We start from the raw sequence: 25,176 nt of genomic DNA on the forward strand, positions 1-25,176 counted from the left end.
AAAAATAACAAGCTTATAGTTAAATATGTAGAGATTTAGAAAGAATCGGAATCGGTAAAAATACTGGAATCGTCCCATCCCTAATATATATAGCATGCATAGGTTATCCTAATTAATCTAGAGCAAAACACTAGAACCAATATCCGGAACATTTTTCTTCTTGTGTTTAAAGTAGGTGGTGTTTGATCAGTACTGTTGAGGAGCCATGATTTGATATATTGTTCTGTTTTTAAGTTCCCTAAACAGTGTTTCATGGTAAACAACTGATGGTCTCTGGAATAACATAAGGACTATTGCGAATTTGTGAAAGCAAATTGATTTAGCGACTGCAGGAAATTAATTGATTTATTGGCAAAATAATTTTCCAAAATATATATATATATATATATATATATATATATATATATATATATATATATATATATATATATATATATATATATATAGTTTTAAAGATAAAAGACTTCCAAGAATATATATATATATATATATATATATATATATATATATATATATATATATATATACACAAAATATGTTTCCCAGAATATAAGTTTTACAAACCTCTTATGTCCCTTTAACAAAAATAAAACCAAGATATAATTATATAAAACTTTATGTCTGGAATATTTATTTCAATTTCGATTAAAATCTAAGACTTAATTTCAATTCTAAAACATGTCTAAAACTTAAAGAGTTTTCAAAAAGCTGAAATTCAGAAGATCTTGCTTAATTGGTATCTAGTGATTATTGATCAACTTTAATGCCATTCTGAAATACTTTAATCATCAAATAGAAAGTTTTGCTCATATTATGCATCTAAAAAAAGCCTTATAAAACACCCCAAATAAATTTACGCTTGAAGAATATTTATAAATGCCTATTTTTTAAATTTCACACAAATCAGAGGTGGCTGAATTGTCACAAAGTGTTTTCACTCACTTTTACTTCTTTTGTATAAAACTAAATTAAATATAGACCATATTACGACCACTTACGCCAACTGTTATGTTTCGAAATCTATAATGATTGACTAATTAGTTTAGCAGTGAAAAATATACATACAAAAAGATAATATACAAATATATAAACACATGCACATACCTAACTTTATATCAGGTTAGAACGATTTTATTTATTTCATATGACGTTTCGTTAAATTATGAATGCTTTGTTGAAAATTATATATGCCTTTTTGAAATGTGCAAAAATGATATTTTTTCAAAGATTACAAATTATTTCATGTTTATAATTTACTGAAACGTGATATGAATTGAATGAAAATCTTTTGTACTTAAAAAGACATTCTAGTTATCTTTATATTTAACTGACTGATATATTCCCCCCCATATATATATATATATATATATATATATATATATATATATATATATATATGTGTGTGTGTGTGTGTGTGTGTGTGTGTATATATATGTATATAAATATAATATATATATATATATATATATATTAAATTAAAGGTTATAGCATTCCATGATGTAATGACAAGTTTAAAATGAAAATAACTTTTGCACGTTTCTAGAAAAGTCAGTGGCAAACACAAGCCATTCAACATATTATAACCAACCTCTTTTCAGAAAGTGAAAAATGACGATGAATTCACCGGCAAACCAAAGAAAATCTCAGAAAAATTACAACTGGCCAATCAAAGATTTTAAATTGTTAAATACAAAACCCAGAAAATCTAGTAAAAAGCAATTTGATTCTGTAAAAGCCACCTGGTTTTATACACTTTTTACAATATTTCGTAACTGGATTTGACTATGTGTTTGAAAAATGGGTAATTCAATTTTTATGTATTTCGTTTTCTGACAATTTCATAAAGTATCAGATCGCTTTTAATCGCACTCCAAGTCCTTTTATTTACTGGCATAAACACGTGCTCGTTTTTCATCATAAACTGTAAAAAAAAATTTTCTCTAAACATCCAGAAAAAATAATACTTTAATTATAATCATACCAAATAGTTAACACTGAAAAAATATATAGTCAACACACCATAACGAAGCTAAAGCTTTGTTCGCAACCGTCATTCAAAAGTTCTTTGTATCACTGAGATTTGTGATGTCACAACCACAATTTTTGGTAATAAAACTTCACAATCTAAGGGAAGACAACTTCAAATAGAAAAAAAAACTTCTTCAATTATTCAAACAGTTACACATTTTGTCTCGGTTACAATTGTAATTTGGCAATAAATCTTAAAATAGCTGTAGACATGAATAATATGTTGTTGATAACATTTTATGTAGTCATGACATGCAGAGAAAAGCAGTCGTTGTTTCTGTCTTAATGATGTCTGTCGATTTTTGGAAACACATTGACAGAAATCTTGTCAATCATATCTTGAGGGAAAACAGAGGATTAACAAATAGCAAAATGAGATGAGAAAATTCTAAAAGTATTGTTTTGGAACAGACATTGCCTATAAATTACTAATCAAGATATCTTTCTTGACAAGTACTAATACCATATCCAATCTCTCTCATATATATATATATATATATATATATATATATATATATATATATATATATATATATATATATATATATATATTGATTATGTAGTCCAAATCAAGTAGTGGATGATGTTTCAGTAATATTAATATTTAATTCTAGAGCAATTATAAATTGAGATGTTTTCTGACAAATATTAGGTCGTCCCCAAAGTTTGTAAACATTTACAAAATATTGAAATTTTACTCGCCAATTAATTAATAACAAAAAAATTAATCATCGAAACAAAACCATAATTTTTTTCTATCATCGATCTACAAGCTTTCGAATCTGGTCAAAGTACTATTAAGCCGGCTTCAACTAGACTTCATCAAACGAGTCGAATGAGCAGGCCTTCAGAAGTGTAGCACTGAACGAAAAAAAGTTGTAAATTTTGCATTTCTCAAAACGCTCGTTACAGTCAAAAATATTAGTTTGAGTTCAATTATATCAACTACGCAATTTTTCTGACAAATCCTCATTGAACACGGAAAATTCTATTTAGCTTACTTACCATATATATTTCCAAACGAAGTAAATATTGAAAACGTTTACATAAAATTTGATGTATGTACATAAATAAAATAAAATAATGTATATATATATATATATATATATATATATATATATATATATAGTAAGTCATAAAATATATATGGCGATTAAGCTACACTGAATATTCCGCGTTTCATCCACTCTAGGACTTTTCAGGCTTATGCGCCTAAGAGTCCTAGAGTGGATGAAACGCGGAATATTCAGTGTAGCTTAATCGCCATATACATTTTATAACTTACTAACTAGCTCTACCTACATATTGAGCACTTTTGAAGTAAATACTTAAAGTTTATGCATAAATCTATACTTTCGTATATTAATTTTATGTGAGTAAATGAAGTAGTTATATATTTATATATATATATATATATATATATATAAAAGGAACTTTGTATGTGTGTGAGTTCTTTCCCTATGGAGTCGACAACGGGCCGATTTTCATGAAATTCCACACAAAGGTACTTTATGTGCCCAGCAGTGTTTTAGGTAGGTTTTATATAAGAATGTCTTCGATAAGTATCGCTAATCGATAATAAAAATATTCCTATGAAAGAAGGAACAGGCGAGTTTGATCAAAGTTACGCAGTCTAACACCACAAGTGCATTTGAGAAGTTTTATTACCACACAAAATGAAAAGCCAAACATATAAAATCAACAGTAGGTTTTTTGATATAACATAGGCGCGTTCAAATGAATGTTTTTTAGAGCACAATTGAAGCATGATACTTGACTTTTGCAGTTTAAATTTTAATTCAAGCCATTATATATAAAAATAATTTTATAAAATCAACAGTAGGTTCTCTACAGTGCAATGTAGATTACAATATATTGTGGACTAAATCACTGTGGGGATTAATGTGAAGCATCCTCCTGGTGCACCACGATGGGTCCCCAACTAGAGCAGGCAATCTATCAATTTGATTGAAAAATGAGCGATTTCGCCGATTTTGATAACAATAAAATTATCGGAGGATGAAACATTCATTGAACATCATTCATAATTCCGGGCATCGTCAGATCTCCCTGCTGATTATATATATATATATATATATATATATATATATATATATATATATATTCAGAGTAATGATAAGATATTTCAATGAAAATATCTAATGTGATATAAATAATTCATGGTTTTCCTTATAAAACATTTATCCATTAATAAATAATACAAGACATCTTATCGCAGAACGAAAGAGAATTCCAAATCTCTCATTCCCCCATGCCTAGATCGAGGAAAATCTTTGCAATATCCTAATTGTCTTATGGAAAAAGTGAATTCCTTCTTCCGCAATCGGCTTAACGTAATGTCTTTAATATTTCCCTACCCTTGAATGTCGATGAAGACATGAAAGCAGACGAATATCGTTTTCTTCCTGTTATTCTAGAGATTTCTTCCGTGCAACGTGCTCCCTTCCTGACAAATGAGACCCAGGTGAAGCGGACAACATTGAAACCAGCTGTTCGCAAGATAGATCAGTAGAAAAGGGGAAGGAAACGTTCAGGTGTCGTTTGAAGAGAGATCGGAAGTTGAAAAGAACAGGTTTCATTTTGCACACAACGAGAGAATTGAAACGTCCATAAATATATGGTTTCCTTGTCTTGGTTAAATTCTTCAAAATCCACATGTTTACAATTCCGGAAAAAGGAAATGTGCATAAAGTGTTTCATATACAATGGCCTATACAGTGCCGTAAACACCATCATCATAATCATTATATTCAGTTTAACATCCATTTTGTGTTCCATGTGTTGGATGGCTTTTAGAAATTAACTAGCAAGCTTTCTTTTACATGCATTTATATCACTTCCTCCCATGCTTTACTTAATATTCCTTTGTCAACTGAACTTGCTATCTCAACTGCTCTACATCTTTAACGGCTCCGTTACATCTTGTTCAACTATGGCTACCCATTAAAGGGTGCCTGCGCATGTAATTATTGTGGCAAGAGTTGCACAATCTCCAACCACACCTTTCCTGAGTCAACGCTGTTTTAATTCCAGTTTCAAATATATATATAAGTTCAGGGCAACTGGAAACAACGCTAAGATAAGCAGAGAGCACATACAGTGCCTAGTGTTCTCAAATACTCAACTGGTACAGGCCAGGTTCATCATTGCTTAACTTCGATGATCTTGCAAGAACCGGTGTGTCAACGTGATTATACCATATATTCATCTACAACCCCCATGATTCTTTTAACATGGGGATATAATCAAACTTTACTGTTCTACATACAGTTCTCTATACTGTCCAGATTTAATCTTCCTCTGAGGTCATCAGATCTAAGTCTGTATTTAAAACTCACATGAGTGGATCTTGGAATATAGCTATATTGTTATTCATATTATATATATATATATATATATATATATATATATATATATATATATATATATATATATATGTTTGCATATTTTAAAACTAAACATTAATCAAAAGTGATTTTTCCAGGGTCTTCATTGTCAAGCCCAAATAGCAACTGACCTGATATTGTAAACAAACACAGACGGAATTTACTGAACGACATTATCATTATAATTTTTTATTTATTTATTTATTTTTTTTTTTGTGAATTAGTCGACCGGGCAAATTATTCCTCGTAATATATAATATTCAATAGAGGATTGATTTTATAATAATACCTACGCAAACTGCATAAATTAAAATATTATATTTAAGCATATTGTATGACCAGGCAATGCCAGGCTGACCGCTAGTATATATATGAAAAATTAGTTTATGGAATAGTGGATAAAATAATATAAATCTCACCTGTCTGTTTCAATGTATGTATGTACGTTTGTATGTCTGCCTAAAAATCTGACAGAGACGATGGACCTTCACAGGATGGGTATCGTTTTGAAGCTCGACCCTTCAGAGGACAAATATTGAACAATTGGCTAAAAACATTAATTTCTTAACTTTCAAGTGGGCACTTTTCTACAGGGAGGGGTTGCTTTTTTCGCCGATATTTTCGGAAGTCATCCTCTCTTTTCGATTGATTAGCCTTTGTCACTTCCAGTTTGGCGATGGACGCAACAACAAAGACGTCACATTTTTTTCACCTTCTTTTCCTCCTTCGCGGTACGCGTTCGATCCTGCCTGCCTACTACCACTTTTTATTTTTTGCTCAACACACGTCTCCAAACACCCGAGCAACGCTTGGCATCCAGGCTAGTATGCTTATAAAAATAAGAACACAAACACATCATTAAAGCTAAACCAAGACATCTTAGTAGATTAGTTCTACCATATTCATTTTTTTTACCAAAACAATATGGTCAAACTAATTTATTCATATATATATATATATATATATATATATATATATGGAAAAAATCTTCTGTATAACAAAATGCCAACGATAAGCATGTTTTTAAGTCATCAAAAATTATAATACTTTATACACAAAAAATAAAATAACTAGTGTAATTCTATGATTTTTTATTAATATTTTAAATAATACATGCAGATAAATACCTAGTGCAAACACTGGCGAAGACTAATTGTTTTTCTACTATTTTTTACGGAAGGTGCATAATATTACTTTTAAACTTATTTGACTTTTATGTTACTTCCAAGAAGCAACTTACTACACCCATTTATCTATTTATGTGCCAAATTCAGTGAGCTTCGCTACATGCTTGGAAACGAAACTTACCTCAGGGTCGATTGTTTTGTTGTCTCATCACATGTATGGTTTAACATTCCATATCCAAGTACTTGTTTAAGAAATTTTCAAAGCTGGATAAATACTACAGAAAGCTTCACCACATGCTTGAGAACAAAGCTCTATAAAAAAAAATCGATTGTTTTTTTTATATCATTATGTGTAGTTTAGCAGATTATACTGAAGTATTTGCTGAAGGCATCTTCAGGACTGGATAAATTCTATGGAGAGCTTCATCATTTGCTTGAGAACAAAACTCTCAATAAAGGTTGATTTCTTTATTGTCTTATCATATGAATGGTTTAATAGGTTATACCGAAGTACTTACTAAAGGCATCTTCATTTCTATTTACTTGTTTTCCCGCAAAAACATAAGGTCGGGTTTTAATGTAAGGAAATTTTAGCTCCGCAAAATATGAAACTCTGGGGCAGAATAAAAAATTAAAATTGCCTTAGTCGAAAAGGATTTCTTCACTGATTGAGGACAGAAGCATCTACCATTTTATCCTATTCCTTCATTCTTATTTCATTTCTAAATGTCATTAAGCCAGTTTTTCTTTCTATATTTGTTCTGATGACATAATAAAGTTATGTATAACTTTTATTCCGCATCTTTCATTCAATATTCTTGTTATATAAAATGTATACATATTGTAGAAACAAAAGTTTCCGTTTATGCAGTTCTCGAATATAAGTGGAATATTTGCAAATAAAACAAGTGATACGAATTCCTTCAAAGATTACCAAGCGACGATTAAGAATTAGCTGACACTGTGGCCACTGACACGGCAGAGCCATCACAAAGACAGATATTTAAATAAAAGCTTCCCAACCAAAGGAGACCTGTCGAAAAGGAAGTAATACTTCATCATTTAATCAAATTAGATATCGCGATTTGCGTACACATCGCAGATGTTGGAATGCAATGTCTGGCAGAGATACCATTCCACTGGAGAAAGAAGACAGTCCAGGTGAGAAGCAGATGACAGTTGAAAGGAAGACATATAAACCTAATTAGCATTAATGATTGAATGATTGGTCAAAATGTATTTGAGCTGAATTAGACATTATCAAGTTGCCTCGGAAGTTGATACAAATTTCCTGGCGCAATTATTTTTTTGTATGTTTGTTAGTTAATTCGTCATCATGCATTGAGATCAAAAGTTATGCAAGGATAATAACTGACGAAATGGATAAATTATCAGTTGAATGATAAAGAATATCATGAGATGATTGTTCTGGAAATTAAATCTGGACAGTAACGCATGGTACGGTCACATTAAAAAATGGATTAGAGTTCTTGGATTAGTAGATATAGAACAGTTGAGGTAGCAGGTCCGGTTCACAAGAGAAGGTCAAGAGAGATATGAGAGAAAGAGATAAAAATAGACTTGAGGGAAAGAGGGATAAATAAAGACCTGGCCAGAGACAGGTTAGTTTCAAAGTCAATTTCTTAAAGATATCCAATGAATGGCAGCATGTTAAATCAATGATGATGATGATGATGATTGATGATGACGATGGATAATGATGATTGGAATGAGCAAAGTCCAATTACTTATGAGAACGGTTTATGACAAGTATTTGTTAACATTGGATTTATTGAAACCCTAACTAATAATAATCAACTGTTCATACAATCTACTGCTTATGTGATAATCACAAAATAAGTTAATATTATTTTAAACAATTGAAATTAATGGCTCTTGTCTTGAGGAAGCACCAAGCTCCTGAGACTGACTTTCACTCCTGATCTGAAATGGAACACATACATAAAATTCGTTGCCAAAGTCGCTGGAAAAATGGTATCTCACACCTGATGCAATCATCCACCTGTATAAGAGCTAACCTGTCCTAAGATGGAATTTTGCTGCCACATCCGGGTAGAAACTGCTCAGAGCACCCTTTTATGAAGGTACAGGGTACAGAACCGCCTTCGAAATCTAGTGGGCGATGTCCTTTTTCTTTTCCCTGCTACCTCTTTCTCGCAGGAGACGTTATGAGCCTATCCCTTTTTTATTGATATTTTCATGGTAGGTGCTCGACTGAGCTTCACTCTGTGGTCACCCCCTGTAAGGCATTCATGGCAAACACCCGCCTTGCTACAACTACTGTTAGAAATTTCCCTTACTCTATCTATGCCTAAAGCTAAACAAAAATTCCATGAGAAGAGCTGTTTTCCCAGAACTGCTCCTCTGTGGAACACAATACCATGGAGCTGCTTCCCAGCTGACTATAATATGATCGTTTTCAAGTTCAACATAAACAAATTCTGGATGAACCATCCTTTAAAATAATTTAACTCATCTCCAATTTCCTCTATCGCAGATCATCATTGTGTTGTCTCAACTGATACTCAATAAACCTTATCCTTGAGTAGCCTCTGTGCCTTGATAAACGCTTACTCTATAACATACAAAAGGGGGGTGACTGTTTATATTTGCTTGATAAGTGACATGCTCCAGCAATTCCAGTGATTAAAAACTCTTTTGCTAGACAATAAGATATAAAACGGAAGTAGTAAACAGATCGAGCTGTGATAATGCTCAGTAACACCCCTTGCATTTTGGAAGGCCCTTGATCTAAAGCCTGCCATATCTCTTATCCAAATACTTTACGTACCCGCAATCAATACATACTAGAAGCACAGAAATATATAAGCGATTCTGCTTTCGAAATGTTATCATTATCCTCTGGCCTGAATATATACTGCATGCTGCACTTTGCTGTTGTGTTGTACGGCTCCACCATAAATTGATTGGCGTCATTCCTGTCTTTGTTCGATCAAGCAAGTTAAATAAAGTGTGTTTCTAACATGCACCCATTCAAGCGAAATCCTATTGAAAACAAACGCGACAGACCAACAAAACTTATATTCAAAATTTAAGCATTACAGACTAAAGAAATTACTACTTACAATTTAAGCATGACAGATCGACAAAACTTCTCATAAGTTTCTCATTCTTTAAATATCAAACTTATGAGAATACTCTTTCAAACCTAAGTGTGACAAACCAATGAAAATACTATTTCAAACTTAAGCATTGCAGACCAAACAAAACGCTATTTCAGATGTTGTCGCAAACAGATAAAAAATAGTTTGTTATTTCAAATTTAAGCATGACAGACTGACCGATGGATACAGTCTCTCATAGACAAGTCTGGACTCATCTAAAATAAGATGCATCCATTCAATATGCATGTTTAGTGATCAAAATGCTGTTTTAACCTGAAATGTGACCGGGTGACTGGATGACAAATCCTTCCACATAGAAGTGGGGGATGCATGTAAAAACTTGCAAGTTAAGTGGTTTCAAGCTGCTCGCCGAAACGATATCTGTGCACGGAACAGATTCTGCAAATTTAGAATCATTCTTTTCGGCTGTTTCATGATATATTTTTTTTTTTTTTTTTTTTTTTGGATCTACATCTGAAGATAAAGAGATTATTCTTCTTGAGATTTATTGGAAGACCTTCACATGAAACACGAGCGATAATAACAACATGTGTGGCAAATGTCTCTCTCTATTTGCAAATACATACTAGTTCACGTATCTGTTGTTGCCGGGTGAGACCTTGTAAGCCTAATCGTAAAAATTTTCATTTCTTAAATATTTCTATATATTGCTTTTTATCAAGCTGAATATTAATTCCATGTTTTTTTTTTTTGTTTTCTTTTTAATTCAAGCTAATTAAAATTGAACCAGCATATTTGCATTAGTAGGAAAAATACTTAGCATGTTGAAATGGGCCGACAGCAGTGAACCTGATTTGCATTACAGGCTCTTGTTTTTCCTTTTCTAACAGTATATCAACCTCATTTATATCATCTAATGCTAAAATACAATAGCTGTTATTAGCAATTGGATGACCTCATCCATTAAAAGACAACAAGAAGAGATCCTTTACAGTGAAGTAACACAACCTATGATCCAATAACTCCAATATATATATATATATATATATATATATATATATAGTCGTTGACAGTGCTCAATCAAAAAGAGCAAATTTATAATTTTCTTTATGTAAATATAGTCATATATTGTTACGAAGTGCAGACCGTTTTGATCATTATTGATCTTATCAGGCAAGAGAAAATTTTTCAAATCAAAAAAGTTTAAGAACTTTTTAATTTTAGAGGAGAAAAATATTTTACCATGTCTAACGTTCTTATATTTACATAAAGAAAAGAAAATTTATATATATATATATATATATATATATATATATATATATATATATATATATATATATATATATATATATATATATATCTACACATAGAACGTTAAGTGTACTACTAAAACTCTGTATGTTTGTCTTCGTGCACAATAGATGACATCACAATGGGATGACGTCATCTATTAGAACAGAAGTAGGAGAGTAGAGAAGATATTTTATGACATCATAAAAAGTTCATGTAACAAGACACATGGGAGATCCTTTATGTCTTCATAAATGTCGAAGTTGCAAAATCATGATGCCACACTTTAAGAAAAAGAATATAGACGACTCGTGACACTTTAGGACACAGATCATCTTATGTAAACAATGACTGTATATATGCACTAGACAAACCATCTAGATCCAGAGAGACTATTTTTTTAATGCAGTGATTGTTTCTTTGTTGCTGTTAATTATAAATCGAAGAAGTATTGTAGCTAGTGTTATGATATCTGAATAATTACCATCCAAAGCATATTAGAATTCTTTATTTTTTATTTTAACAAATTGATGCAACAGAAAATCAATTTGAGCCGAATTCTCTAGAGGCTCTTCAAAGTAAAATTAAAAAATGCATTGAAGCTATCTTTGCAGACTGGCTTCAAAAATAGTTACATTCTCAATTGTATTTGACGCTAATGATGGGCAAAATCTTAGAGGAATTACATGAAAAATAAATGTTCAGAAAGCTCGTCTGATTTGTTTTAAACTTGAAATGGTTTCCAGCGGGAAATTAGCATAAGTTGAAAGTCTTTAATCATCAATTTAATGACAACTCATGATACTCATCAAGTTTTTAATTGGCCGTTATTGGTTGACAAATTTGACACGAGGACAATTTACTGATAATGGCAAGAAGGCGCTAACCTTGGCTGCAACAAAAGTTTCTCAGGTGGCAATGTTACATAATGCATGCACTGAATAGAGTATTCAAAACTGACAGCCTTTCGCCAGATTGCTCCACATACAAAACTAAAAACAATCAGAGTCATCTTTAAGACATGATATTAACATACACAAGTAAAAAGAAAATGAACGGATTTAAAACTCAAGAGAGACACTTAAAGAGCATGCATGGGGATAAAATAAAACTGAGAGGATTGAAAAAGGTTGATTATTTGTGGTAAAGATTTATAAGAATTATTACCATTATAAAGCCGACATTTCATTTCATTGGTCTTTTATACGAATAGCTTTTGGCCTTGATAAGTGATGACTTATTACGGCCATCCTCTCTCCAAAAAACTGACATCTATTTTTCTTCAGTCACAAAATAGTGCATACCTCCTTTGTTCTGTCTTAGTTTTGCCCTACCTTGGACACACACCAACAAAGATAGACTTTAAGGATCCAAGAAAAAAGATTTCAGCTAATTTTAGTTATCTTGATATACTGAGTGATAATGATTCCTTCAATCTCCCCAGCAAATCTAACATAACTGATTACAAAAATCTGTTCACCATAGTAAACAAACAGGTGAACGATGCAAATCGTCTCTGCTGTTGTAATGTTACATCCGCTGCTAGTTGTAGAAGAAACGTGCGTAATTGTATTAGTAGTGAAAGTCGTCGTAGTCACCTGCGTTCTTTCTGCAAAGTGCAGTCTCATACATATGAAAATAAAAAAAGTGAAAGACATTTTAGAGTTATTATTTGGGAATCTTTTTTTACATTACATTTTTCACTCTATTTTAAGCACATTGCGTGTTACATGTCCTGATTTTCACCCATCTGTTTCCCTGAATCTTGTTCAGTGAGTGGGGCACACTCATAAAAGTGATGACTCATGTGAGGCTTTGAAATATGTATTCGTCTATGTTACATGATGAGCATCTCTTGCAATGTATGCATAAAAGTCAGCTTTGATTTTTTTGTGTGCGTTACATGTGAGTGTATAGCTGAGTTTATCGTTAAATGACAAATACTTTCGGCTATAAAACAATCGCACTTTAATTGACAACAGATGTGTGACGGAGAAAGAAAAATGGAGAAGTGGCGGCTACACAGGAATTCGTAGCATGTGTCTCTTCTCGTCTCTCTTTGGCCTCTATGATTTTTCTGTTTTGTTTTTATTACGATTGCATAACTCTGACTTCATAGTTCCTTTGTTTAAACTGTTTTGCATCATAGGTCAGAATCTGGGTTGTTTTTCCCCGCTTGCTCTTTTTGGGACATCCGGCATCGCCCGGGAGATTTGTTACTTCAATTCTCATTCGTGTTTATTCTAGCATTGACCGACTCCATTATTTAACATCTAAACATATGTTTTAAACCAAAAGGAGAGAGAGAGCTACACTAATATTTTCCTATTTTTTGCTACACAATTCTTTCGAACTACTTTCTGTTTTTTCTTGCTACATCAACCTATTATTATTATTATTATTATTATTATTATTATTATTATTATTATTATTACACAGAATCTGATATTCAACAGCTTCTTCCAATAAATTATATTGATTCAACTATATTAAGGCACTGCCTATATACAACATAAGCATGTTGATACACCAATTCTTAAATCATTGAAGTGATATTGAACCTGGTCAGTACTAAAAGATGACCATTTATGAATATTAAATGCTGTATGTGCTCCCCACATACCTTGACACTATTTCCTATCATCCTGGATTTACTACATCATTAATGATTCAGAGAAGGTGTGTTTGGGATTGAGCAACTATTTCTTCACAATTACATGGGCAACTACCCTTATAAGACTAAACGGAGGCCTTAAGCACATCCAAAAATTATCCAAGAGATAAAGAGGTGCAGTAAAACTTAGAAACGAAAATGTTAATTGACATTCTAAAGTGAGGTTCCTTAAGAGCTTGCAAAGGGTTCCTTCAAGAGATCCTGATAGATAGGCTGAGTGTGATATTGAAGAATTACATTTCATTTTATGCCAATATAATTTTGTTTATATCATTTTGATTGATATTGCTTTTTCAGCAAGTTATTTCAGTTATTTTTGAATTGTGTATAAACCGAAGAAAAAAAAAGAAAAGAACTCAGCTATTGTGTGTTTTAACGAGTTGTTCAAAGCTTTTTTATTGCCAATAAATTTGATAAAGATAATCTGTTTACCTAAACCAGTTAAAAAAACATTGCTTGAATTTTGAAGGAGAAGTAAATAAATAAGATTGCAAAATATGTTCTAATGTAAGTATTCCTTAGGACATTATTATTATTGGAAGGGTTCTATGAAGGTAAAAAAGGCTAGGAAATACTGTTACAAGAAAAGAGGAAGATAAAAAAAATGGGAAGAGACGCATGGCGATTTAGAAGTTACACTTGACAAACATACAAGTATTCTCCTTCTAAAGCGAGCCGGCCGACCCGTGAGTCCTAGAGGGATTTATGGCAACACCACAGCGGTTTTTAGCTACAAACAGCGGACTGCTGTCTGATAAGAATGATAAAGAAAGAGAGCAGATACGTGTTGTGTTGTAAATACCTGTCGGCGACTGGTGTGATAAATGAAGAAAATAAATAACTTTTTCTTTCACCTAAAAATTTCGTGTTAAAGTTTTATTTCCTTTGATACTCGTTCTACATAGATTTTAAAAGTAATAACAACGTTTCAGAATAGCGCTTAAGCAATCAGTCATATGTTTACAATATAAAATTCATCGATTTGATAATGAAGTATTTATGATGATGCGAGCGAAAACAAAACTTTATTTATGTTAGGGTAGGGGGCAGTTTTAATCAATTTAATAGATGTTGACAAGAAAGAAAGAAAAAACTGTCAGTGATGTTCAGTTTATGTTAATAAGTCACATTTTGGCAAAGGTCAAACACTAAAATTCTATGAGTCGTCTCAAAAAAAAAAAAAAAAAGAAGGAATAATATACTAGATGTTAAATAGGACAATATAAGCAATTCTTGACACAGAAACAAGAACAACAGTGATAATCTAATCAACTTTTCTTTTTTTTTTTTACCTTTTCATTTTAGATATTTTTTCTTTGTGTTTGTTTTGCTTTCAAATAAAAATATCTACTTATCTCATGACGACATTGGAATCAAAATGGCCACTTACCTGAAAAGAGAAAGAAGAGGGAATCGTTAGACATCAGAATAACAAAAAAAAAAAAAAACAGATACACACACAAAAGAGAAAATAACAGACATATTAAAAACCAGAAAGTAAGCAAAGAGCACCTAGACTGGTTAAAAATTTCACTCAGCTCGGTAGCATTACTGACAGCAAGAGTATACGATTATATCAATTTATCTCCTATCTCTCCTGTTCTTTATTCTCAAGTTGATATCAGTCAGTTTTTATGCCACATAAATATCATATAAAGTTATCTTGTTGAATTTTCAATGTCAAACGCAAATAGCGTCTAATATCTGAAGTAATACAGACTAAACTATTTTTTTCGTTTTTCCTTCCACGTTATTTGCACAAATATATTTTATTTCTGAATATAGTTATTCCAGTTAAAAAAATTAAAATGCGTAACATTTTCTTATTTGCTAAAACAGTTAAAGGAAAGTTAATGCATGCAATTTACTGAATTCTCTCCCTTGAGTTCTAAAAAAAAAAATTCAATTATTATTTTATACTCCTTGTTTGCATGCGCATGCGTGTTTTACTTAAATGTTATCATTCAACTTTTAATAGATTAGCATGAAATACTAAAAGAAACCTTAAAATATACTTATTTCACAAAATAATTGGATTGCAAAATTAGTGCAATTAACATTTACTGACGTTTCTTCGTAAACTAGTCAGTCCTTTTTTATTTTTATCCCGAGCAACATCAGGTATGTACAATTCACACAAACACGTGTGTGTATATATATATAGTAATAAATAAAATTAGTAAACATACAAATAATCTTTTAGCAAATAAACCTATAAAGATAGACGCTCTACACGGTTAAGTTGAGCAATTAATATAAGAAATAAGAATTCTAAGTCGAATTGAAAAAATATATATTAACTCATCAAATGAATAAGGAAGAAATAAAAGAAAAAAAAAACACTTAAGCCATGGCATTTCGAAGTTAAATGTTTCCCATCAGAGAAGAGAAGGAGCCAGAATTATAAATTAAAAAAAAAGGTTGACTTAACGACATCAGCTTATGAGAAAGAATATATGCATATATCATCATAAAATTTAGAGTAAGAGTAGGAATAAGATAAGATAAAAAGATTGGAAAGAATATGCACCCCTTTCTTCTATCATTTCTTTGGATTGTTTTTTATTATTCATTATATATATATATATATATATATATATATATATTGGCTGGTTCTGAGAATCAATGGGAAAGTTTTCCTTGGTAGCATGCCCTCTGGCGACTGTTCTGACCAATCCTTAACATGCACACTCAAGACATGGGAATCCCTGAGAAGAGGGGCCCTGGGTAGATGACGCTTTCCTCCTCCTATGTTTGTTCTCTGCGACCTTTCTTCTGTTAATCACAAAAGCCACAGTGCCTCGCTTTAACAAAGCCCTCCAACTGTCCCTGTCCTAAGCGTCACCTTCCCAGTATTTCTCTTGGATGTCAACTGTGCCCACCTGTCGCCTTAGCTGATCCTCGTAGCGCTTATGTGGAGAGCCTCTGACCCGTTTTCCCTAGTACAATGCGTCATAGAACATGACTTTGGGCATTATAATGTCATTCATTTGAGACAGGTGTCTCGCCCACCGAAGTTGCCTGGTCTGAAGCATGACCACAATTCTAGTGGCATGCGCTCTCTCCAGGACTCTATTGTTGGTGACGTAGTCCTGTCACTTAATGGCCATGATAGATCAGAGGCATCATTAGTAGAAACGCTCCAGAAGCTGCACATATATATATGAAATAAAAAATCTTGATATTGAAAATTTATTCAAATTTTCAAAAAAAACAAACTTATGAGGAAGATATACAAAATTTTAATTATTTGACAAGGAGTACAAATAAACAAGAAAAACCTTATTCCATGGAGTTTCGGAGAATGCAATTCTTCTCATCAGAGGGAAGAGGTTTGAAAAATATACAATAAATTTTTCATCACAGGAAACAAATAATATGAAGTTTATCATATTTGCATAAAGAAAGTCAAGAGACAGCTTGAAAGGATTCAAAGGGATTGAGAAAGCAAGAAACGGAAAAAAAAGGGAGAAAAACGATATGACAAAATCATATATGTATATATATATATATATATATATATATACACACACACACACACACACACACACACACACTGAAACCCCTGATCACAAATTTAAGAGCAAATATAAGATACTGAGTATAAGAGTTGTAAGTAGATAAAAATAGGCCATACATGTTCAACGTATTCAAAATGAAAAGGAAACCTTCCTCACCAAAACATAATTGTTTCACTGATCCATTTCAAAAAAGATTGGTTCAATCTGAAACAAAATTTGTAAAAAGAAAAGCAACGCAGATGTAAATGATTCATGATAATTAATCATTTAAAAAAGATTCCCCATAATGCAATCTGTTAACAATATGGCTCATAATTACTAATTGTACTCGTTCTTTTATCCATTCTCATTGTGGATAATTACTTACGTCGATTATGAAAGTGCTTATCAATTGTGAGAGCAGCTGAAAACAGTTGATTGTATCTGAGAGCGAAACTTTATGAACGCGCATTATTCGCTTTTTGTTTCTATCTTTACTCGCTTTTAATTTGTCTAACCCCCCCCCCAAAAAAAAAAGACATGTATGGCAGCCATCTTGTATTTTGTGCGGATGAAAAGGAAGACAAATGAAGTAAATTAAAATCAGCCAAAAGATACAGATGGAATTGCATCATGGGAAATAATTGATCTAACCCACAGTGGAAATGAACATTTGTGTGGGTGGAATGGACTTTTTAGGAAATATAAATTTTTGAACTGGTCAAGCGTTGTTTACGGTGATACTAAATCTTTCTTTGCTAAAAAAAAAAAAATTGAAATTACACTCTAGAACTGACTATACAATCCTTACAGCTACGTACCTAGAAAACAGAGCTATAAAACATGACATAGTGATATGGGAAAAGAAGGAGAAAGAAGCAACCTTAGTAGAAGTCAGTGTCACCAATGATTCTGTGTTAAACAGAGCTGATATGGAATAAGATAACGAAATATCAAGGTCTTATACATGACATGAAAAGAAACTGGAATCTTAGGAAGATTTCCATCATGCCAATAATTATAAGAGCAACCGGACTCATGAAAAATACTTTTAAGAAACGAATGAACCAAGAGAGATTTATTTAAAGGAACGGTTAGAATCTTAAAAAGATCTCTCGGTTGGAATATATAAGATAGAAGATAAATGTTTGGCATCCGGTAGGATGTTCCATACTCAGCTTGAAAAAACTGATAAGAAAATTGAAAACAGGGTCACTTATTTTAATCCCTGATCACTACCTATTACCACTGGGTGTAAAACTTCACCATTGCTAGCTCTACCAAGAAACATGGCTTCTATATGTCATTACTCTGACACTAGATTGTTTTCATCACAGTATGAAAGGAAAGAGGGATTAGACTTAAGACTGCATAAACGCATAAAGATTTCTATAAATAGATGTTATTAGCTATTATTCAGAAAACAAAATTAAAATCATAAATAATCCATTTATGTTTAGGATTTATAAGTTTTCTTTTGTAAATCTTTCTTCAAGATTTATTAATGGCTGGTAATGGAGGAAACGGCACTTGTCGTTAGCCATGATAGGGAAAACATGAAGAGAAAATGACGCAGAAGTAGATACGGATATCAAGATAAGTTTGTGTCATGGTTAGCGTTTGAGGAAAGATGGATTTAACACAGTTCATTACATGCTATTCACACGCAAGGAGAATAAATTACTACCCCAGAATCTTAAAATGAAAAAGAAAAAAATCCGTTCATTTAAATTAAAAATAAATATGTATAATATGTACGTTAGGCTAATCAGATAATCAAACAGAATTAGTGTAAGCAGCATGGAAGATTATTATATAAATATATATATATATATATATATATATATATATATATATATATATATATATATATATATATATATAATAAAAATTGCAATTAAATTTACCAAAATGATCCAAGATGGTAAAATTAAAGTATATTATACATATTAAAGAATTAATATTTATAAAATTATCTCAGCCAGATGTAAAAGCTCGATAAAACCAAACAGGAAATAGAGCTTATAATATGAGCAAACAGTAAAATATGTTAAAAAACACTTAGAAATGAGTTAAAAACATATTTAATCTAAAAAGGAAACACTAGATAAATGGATAGTCCTTAATCCGCGGAGTTTCGAAGAAATACTTTCCTTCTCATCAGAGGGTAGGAATAAGTAAAATGCGGGATCGGATTTTGCATGCAGAAGTATTTGATGAAGCAACAAGTAAGTCAAAGATCTTACTTGAAAACAAAATAAGTTAAGCAGAGGGAATATGGTAAAGAAAAAGGTGATTACACATTAATGGATAGTCTGGTGGAAGATAAACAATCCAGTGACGGTAAAATCCAAATGTATAACTTCAAGAAAGTTAAATGAATTTCCATTTGCACAAGATTCAGATTAAATATGTTTTTAACTCATTTCAAAGTGTTTTTTTAACATGTTTTATTAACTGCTTGCTCCTATATTATATATATATATATATATATATATATATGTATATGTATATATATATATATATATATATATGTATATGTATATATATATATATATATATATATATATATATATATGTATTAATTATAATCTTGCATGCTGCTTACACTACTATATATTTGGTTACTGTTTTTTGGGAAAGAATTCCAACAAAGTGCTCGATTACAAAGAAAAACCTTTTCAATATAAGAGCTTAATATTTATTTATTTAAAATTGTACAGAAGATCAGAAAACCATTGGTACCGTCGGTTTCAAGCCTAACATAAGGAGGACTAGTTAATGGTAAATAGTAAATAATGTTAGGCTCTCGTCAGCCATGTTGTTTTCTGCCTGACATTAGTATTTATATATTAATATATTATTCCCAACAAAATAAAAACAATACAAACACAATAAAGAGTAGAGCTTGTCATAAGGAAAAGAAAAAAAAATAAGACTGTGAATTAAAATTTACAAGTAAATTTATTGTTTGACAGAATACTCCAAAAACAGTTTTTAAAAAAATCCTTATTCCACGAAGTTTCAAAGAATGCTATTCTTTTCTTCACAGGAAAAAAAGGAACTGTCAAATTATTATATTATTCGAGCTAAAATTTGTTGATTATGGCATTAAATGAAACAGCACTTTATGATGATTAATTATAAAGTGTAAAAAAAAAAATAGGGCATGTGAAAGGGCACTTGTCATTAGCCATAATAGGGAAAACATAAAAAGAAATCAGGAGAACAGTTTAGTTGGTTATGTGTAAGTGACCGAAAATCAAATTTGCAATTTCGGGGCTTTTCCAGCAACTGCAACAGCAATTTTATATTCATTTAAACTACATTGAGCCTTTTTTCCAATTGAATTATTTCTTGCTCTGAAATTACTTCTCCATTTGGATTATTTTTCACTCTACAACTCACTTGCACATTTCATTGATTTTGAAATTCTGACTATTTGATTTAAAAAAAAATTTCCTTTGCTTTTTGGATTTACCATCGATTAAGTCTTTATGCACTCTGGAACTTTTACTCCTGGTTTGTTTTTGTTTTGTTTTTCATTTTCTCTTATTTTTAATTGTCATGAACACCGTTTTTTTTTTGTTTTTTTTTTGCGTTTTATGACTAATTATCATAAAGTGCTATTTCATTTAATGCCATAATCAGCAAATTTTAGCTTGACTCTAATAATAATTGTCTAAGTTCTTTCTTTCCTTTGAAGAGAAGAATAGCAAGAATAGCATTCTTTGAAACTTCGTGGAATAAGTATTTTTGGAAAACTATTTTTGGAGTATTCAGTCAAACAATAAATTTACTTGTAAGTTTTAATTTACAACCTTAATTTCTTTTTTTTTCCTTATACATACATATATATATATATATATATATATATATATATATATTATATACACACACACACATCCACTAGACTTTTTAGCACATTAAACTGTTGAGTTAGAATGAATATTTTATGCCAAATTGATGGTTGAATATGGTTAAACTTTTACATTAAGTACTAATCCCTATTAACCCCCAACTGTACATCAAAGACATGCTATAGCACTTAGTTTGCTGCACCTTATTATAACAAAGGTCCATACAAAATTTCAACCAAATCGGCCAGTTGGACTAACAGACAAATATTCCTGCAGCAACTCCTTAAGAGAAGCAGTGTCATCAGGGTAAATCTTCTTTCACTAAAACACAAAAAAGATTTTGCTTGATGACGCTGCTTCTCTTAAGGAGTTAGAGTAGAAAGATATATGCACATATGTAACCAACAATGTTTGTTATAAATAAATATACTACATTATATATATATATATATATATATATATATATATATATATATATATATATATATATATATAAACTATTATTTCTATATATACACACACAAGGATTTCATGCTTATGTAATCATCAGTGTAGGAAATGATAATTACTGTTGGTCGGAAGGTTGAAACCCAGTCACAACGTTACCCTAAACTTTGTATGAGAGCATTCTACCTTAATGCCACCAACAATTAACGCAAGAATGAAGGAAAATTAAGTGACTATGATTGCCAATTCAGTGTGTAAACTGTTAGAAAATATTGAATGATTGGAAGTCGGACTCTTGCATTTTCTGCTAAAATTGACTGCTTTTTCTTAATCCCCTTTAGACGGCTCAATTATAATTTCGTAAAGACACTTTATAACTATAATATTTTTTAATAATTAGTAGCAATTATTTTTGTACTTACAGATAGGTAATGATTACTGCTGGTCGGTACATATATATATATATATATATATATATATATATGTATATATATATATATATGATGACATATTTTCCTATCAAGCAAAGATGACGGTCGTTTCTTAATAACTAATATTATCGGTACATCTATAATATAAATCTCACCTGTCTGTTTCAATGTATGTATGTATTTATGTTTGTATGTCTGCCTAAAACTTTTGACAGAGGCAGTGATTTTCACGAGACTGATATCGTTTTAAAGCTCGGACGACAAATATTGATAAATCAGCTAAAAACATTAATTCCGTTACCCTCAACTGGGTACTTTTCTACAGGGAGGGGTCGCTTTTTCCCCGATATTTTTTAAAGCCGTCCCTTCTTTTCGATTGTCTAGTCTTAATTTTAAACCTTTGCCACTTCCAGTTTGGTGATGGACGCAACAGCAAAGACGTCACTTTTTTTTTTTCACGTTCTTTTCCTCCTTCACAGTACAGGTTCAATCTTTCCTGCATGCCTACTACCACTTTTTTTTTTTTTTTTGCTCAACACACACCTCTAAACACCCGGGCAAGCTGGGCATCCAGGCTAGTTAGTAATAAAACTGAATCTTATAAACAAATGAATTTTCAGATTTACAGAAAAATCTGACATAGTTTGAAACTTTTTACAGAAAAATTTTCATTATTTGCCTTGATACATTTTTTTTTACTTGATTGTCACCACTTATCAAGGCCCAAATGCCACTCGAGGATAAGGGTTACTGAATGTAAGGTGGAAGCATAGTAATCGTTATTGGTGTAAATTGGGTAGAATTTGATTATTTATAGGGGACGGTTCAACAAGAAATTGTCTACACGGGATTTGAAGGCTATCATGTTGTATTCAACTGGGAAGCAGACCAGCAGAGCAGTGTTCCAAAAAAAGTGGGAAGTTCTGGGAAAGAAACTTTATTTATGGAATCTAGTGAACAAAACTTACAATGTTCCATAGCTATATATATATATATATATATATATATATATATATACACACACACTAGTAAGCCGCCCAGCATTGCATGAGTGTAACATACTTAAATACGATAATTTAATTTATGCAGATTTTGTATTGATGATTATAGATTATAGTGATTTCAATATATATATATATATATATATACATATGAATGACTTGGGTGCCATCAGCTAAAATCAAAATCAAAACATTTAGCTCTTCCATGTAATTCACTACTATCTGAGGTAAGGCCACATTCATATCAACACTGTAAAGTTAACTCATGCGCATGCATGGTGGATACAAATTACGTCGACTTTTGCCTGTCGAGTTCTAATGCTCATATTTTGACCTCTTAGCTGCTATTTTCTTCAGCTAAAAAACAAATCAAATTTGTTTCACAGGTTCAAATATCCCACATAGTAAGTTTAAAGTCTGTAGACCAAAAATTGACAGAATAGTTTGAAAGAGACCATTCAGCACACACACACAGATAAAATTATATATATATATATATATATATATATATATATATATATATATATATAAGTGCCCAAATGCAATATACTATTCTTTTTTTGCTAGGTTTATATTTTTGGTTTACCTATAAATTGAATATCTGCCAAGATGATAAAAAATTACCCCCCCCCGCCATTGATTTATAGGATTTATTAATTTTCTGTATTTTTTCTTTATATATGATAAAACATTATCTGAGTTCTTAATTGGACCATTTATCGTTCTTGCAAGGAATAAGTAAGAAAATCAATACATTTTTATTGGATATTGTTTTCATAGATTTTCTCGACATGAAACTATCGCACACGTTAGTGTTAAGAACAGGGCAGTTTCACACAACATGCATAACAATCATGAACATGCGGTGGGTCACAAAATCTGCAATGAAGTTAATGAAACCTAAAACTTTGGAGGCAGATAACTTTTACATGCATTCCAGACAAGGTCTGTTCTGCTGCCAGGCTTATGCACAATAGTAGTTTTACATGCACGGCTAGTTATTCTTCTTGTAAATATCTAAAACGTTACAACTCAGGTGAGTTGCTATTATTACATGGCTCTATGTCAGATAGCGATTACATCAACTGGTGTTAATCTTGACAAGAGTCGAACAAAGTACAGATCGAAGTGATACAAAATTTGAGAAATAAACCAATTCCCATGAAAGATAAACAGGAAGAGATGTTATGTGAAGTTAGAGTAAAACAAAGAGATGTCAGTGACATGATGCATGATGTCACGGATATGAAGGTTGACAAAGGAACTAAGATTTCACTCAGTTTGTCTGGGAACCATGCAGGACACATTGCCAATAATATTGTAATCATTGAAAGAAAACTGATTATCGCCAAGAGCGAAATGACACCACTACTGAGATCTATTTTCGCTGTGACTACCCATTTATCTTTAAGAAAGATAGTTAATTACTTATTTAAGAGAATGCTAGTTTCTCTCCCCCCCCCCAAAAAAAAATTAAAAACCTTCAGTCGTCTTTAATGTTTCCTTAGAAAAAAAAAATACCTGCTGTTGTAAAACAGTTTATGATCAAATCAAATTGACCCACCGGTTCAGGTAAGAATACAAAAGCTGAGCAACGTTGTGTCTTGTCAGTACTTAGATGAGTGAATATTTAGAAATACCCTATTGTGTTAATACGCACCAGATTTGCTGAAAATATAAATGGGAAGGGACTAGTGTGATGTTATGAGGATGGGTCAGGCCATTTGTTTCACTTAACATTATTATGCCAGAGATAGGCAAAAGATCTAAGCTCCCTTTCAAACTCAGAAACAGAGTATCACTGCTACTACTACTACTAGTATTAAAGTAACCTTTTGATTCGTTTAATTTGGTTGTTTTATTTTACGGCGTATCAGCTCTTTTTAGGTTATTTAATGCCAAATCCAGTAATTATGATTTATGCTTAAACTTCTTTATATATTCCAATATTTATTCCCGATATCTGATTTGGTTGTTTTGTTTTTTATTTTGCAGAATTAACTCTATAAATATCAGAACAAGTTTGAGCACTTATAGCCGCCCCCACCTAAAAAAAAATCTTTAAAAATCACGAAAGGCTTTAACGCATGTTTCTTTTTGGAAGAAGGGTGGTATAGCGATTATTTTCAGGGGTTCTGATTTGAAATAAAATATTTTTTTTTTTTTTTTAGTATATTCAGTTACCATATAAAGTCATCATTGAATGATCAGTCATTTTAAACCTGGCATAACTCATTCAATTCAGGAAGAAAGCAGTGTCACATGATGATGACTTCCGGAAGTTAATGATGCTTCAGAAATGGA

The 25,176-nt window shown here is 31.4% G+C and overlaps 2 protein-coding genes across 3 annotated transcripts in view; one reads left to right on the forward strand and one right to left on the reverse strand.

Moving 5' to 3' along the window:
- LOC145284447 (uncharacterized) overlaps window positions 1-25,176 on the forward strand; it is a 120,260-nt gene that overhangs the window by 36,910 nt on the left and 58,174 nt on the right. The window lies entirely within an intron of this gene.
- The window catches only part of LOC145284444 (RAB11-binding protein RELCH homolog), a 2,006,047-nt gene continuing 1,995,782 nt past the window's right edge, over window positions 14,912-25,176 (reverse strand). The window contains exon 25 of the mRNA XM_080133263.1: window positions 14,912-15,023. Coding sequence (XP_079989389.1) covers window positions 15,007-15,023 — 17 coding nt within the window. The 3' untranslated portion in view covers window positions 14,912-15,006. The remainder of the gene's footprint in view (window positions 15,024-25,176) is intronic.

Source organism: Euprymna scolopes, chromosome 9, assembly GCF_053919585.1.
Source record: "Euprymna scolopes isolate OS-2025 chromosome 9, ASM5391958v1, whole genome shotgun sequence".
NCBI lineage: Eukaryota > Metazoa > Mollusca > Cephalopoda > Sepiida > Sepiolidae > Euprymna > Euprymna scolopes.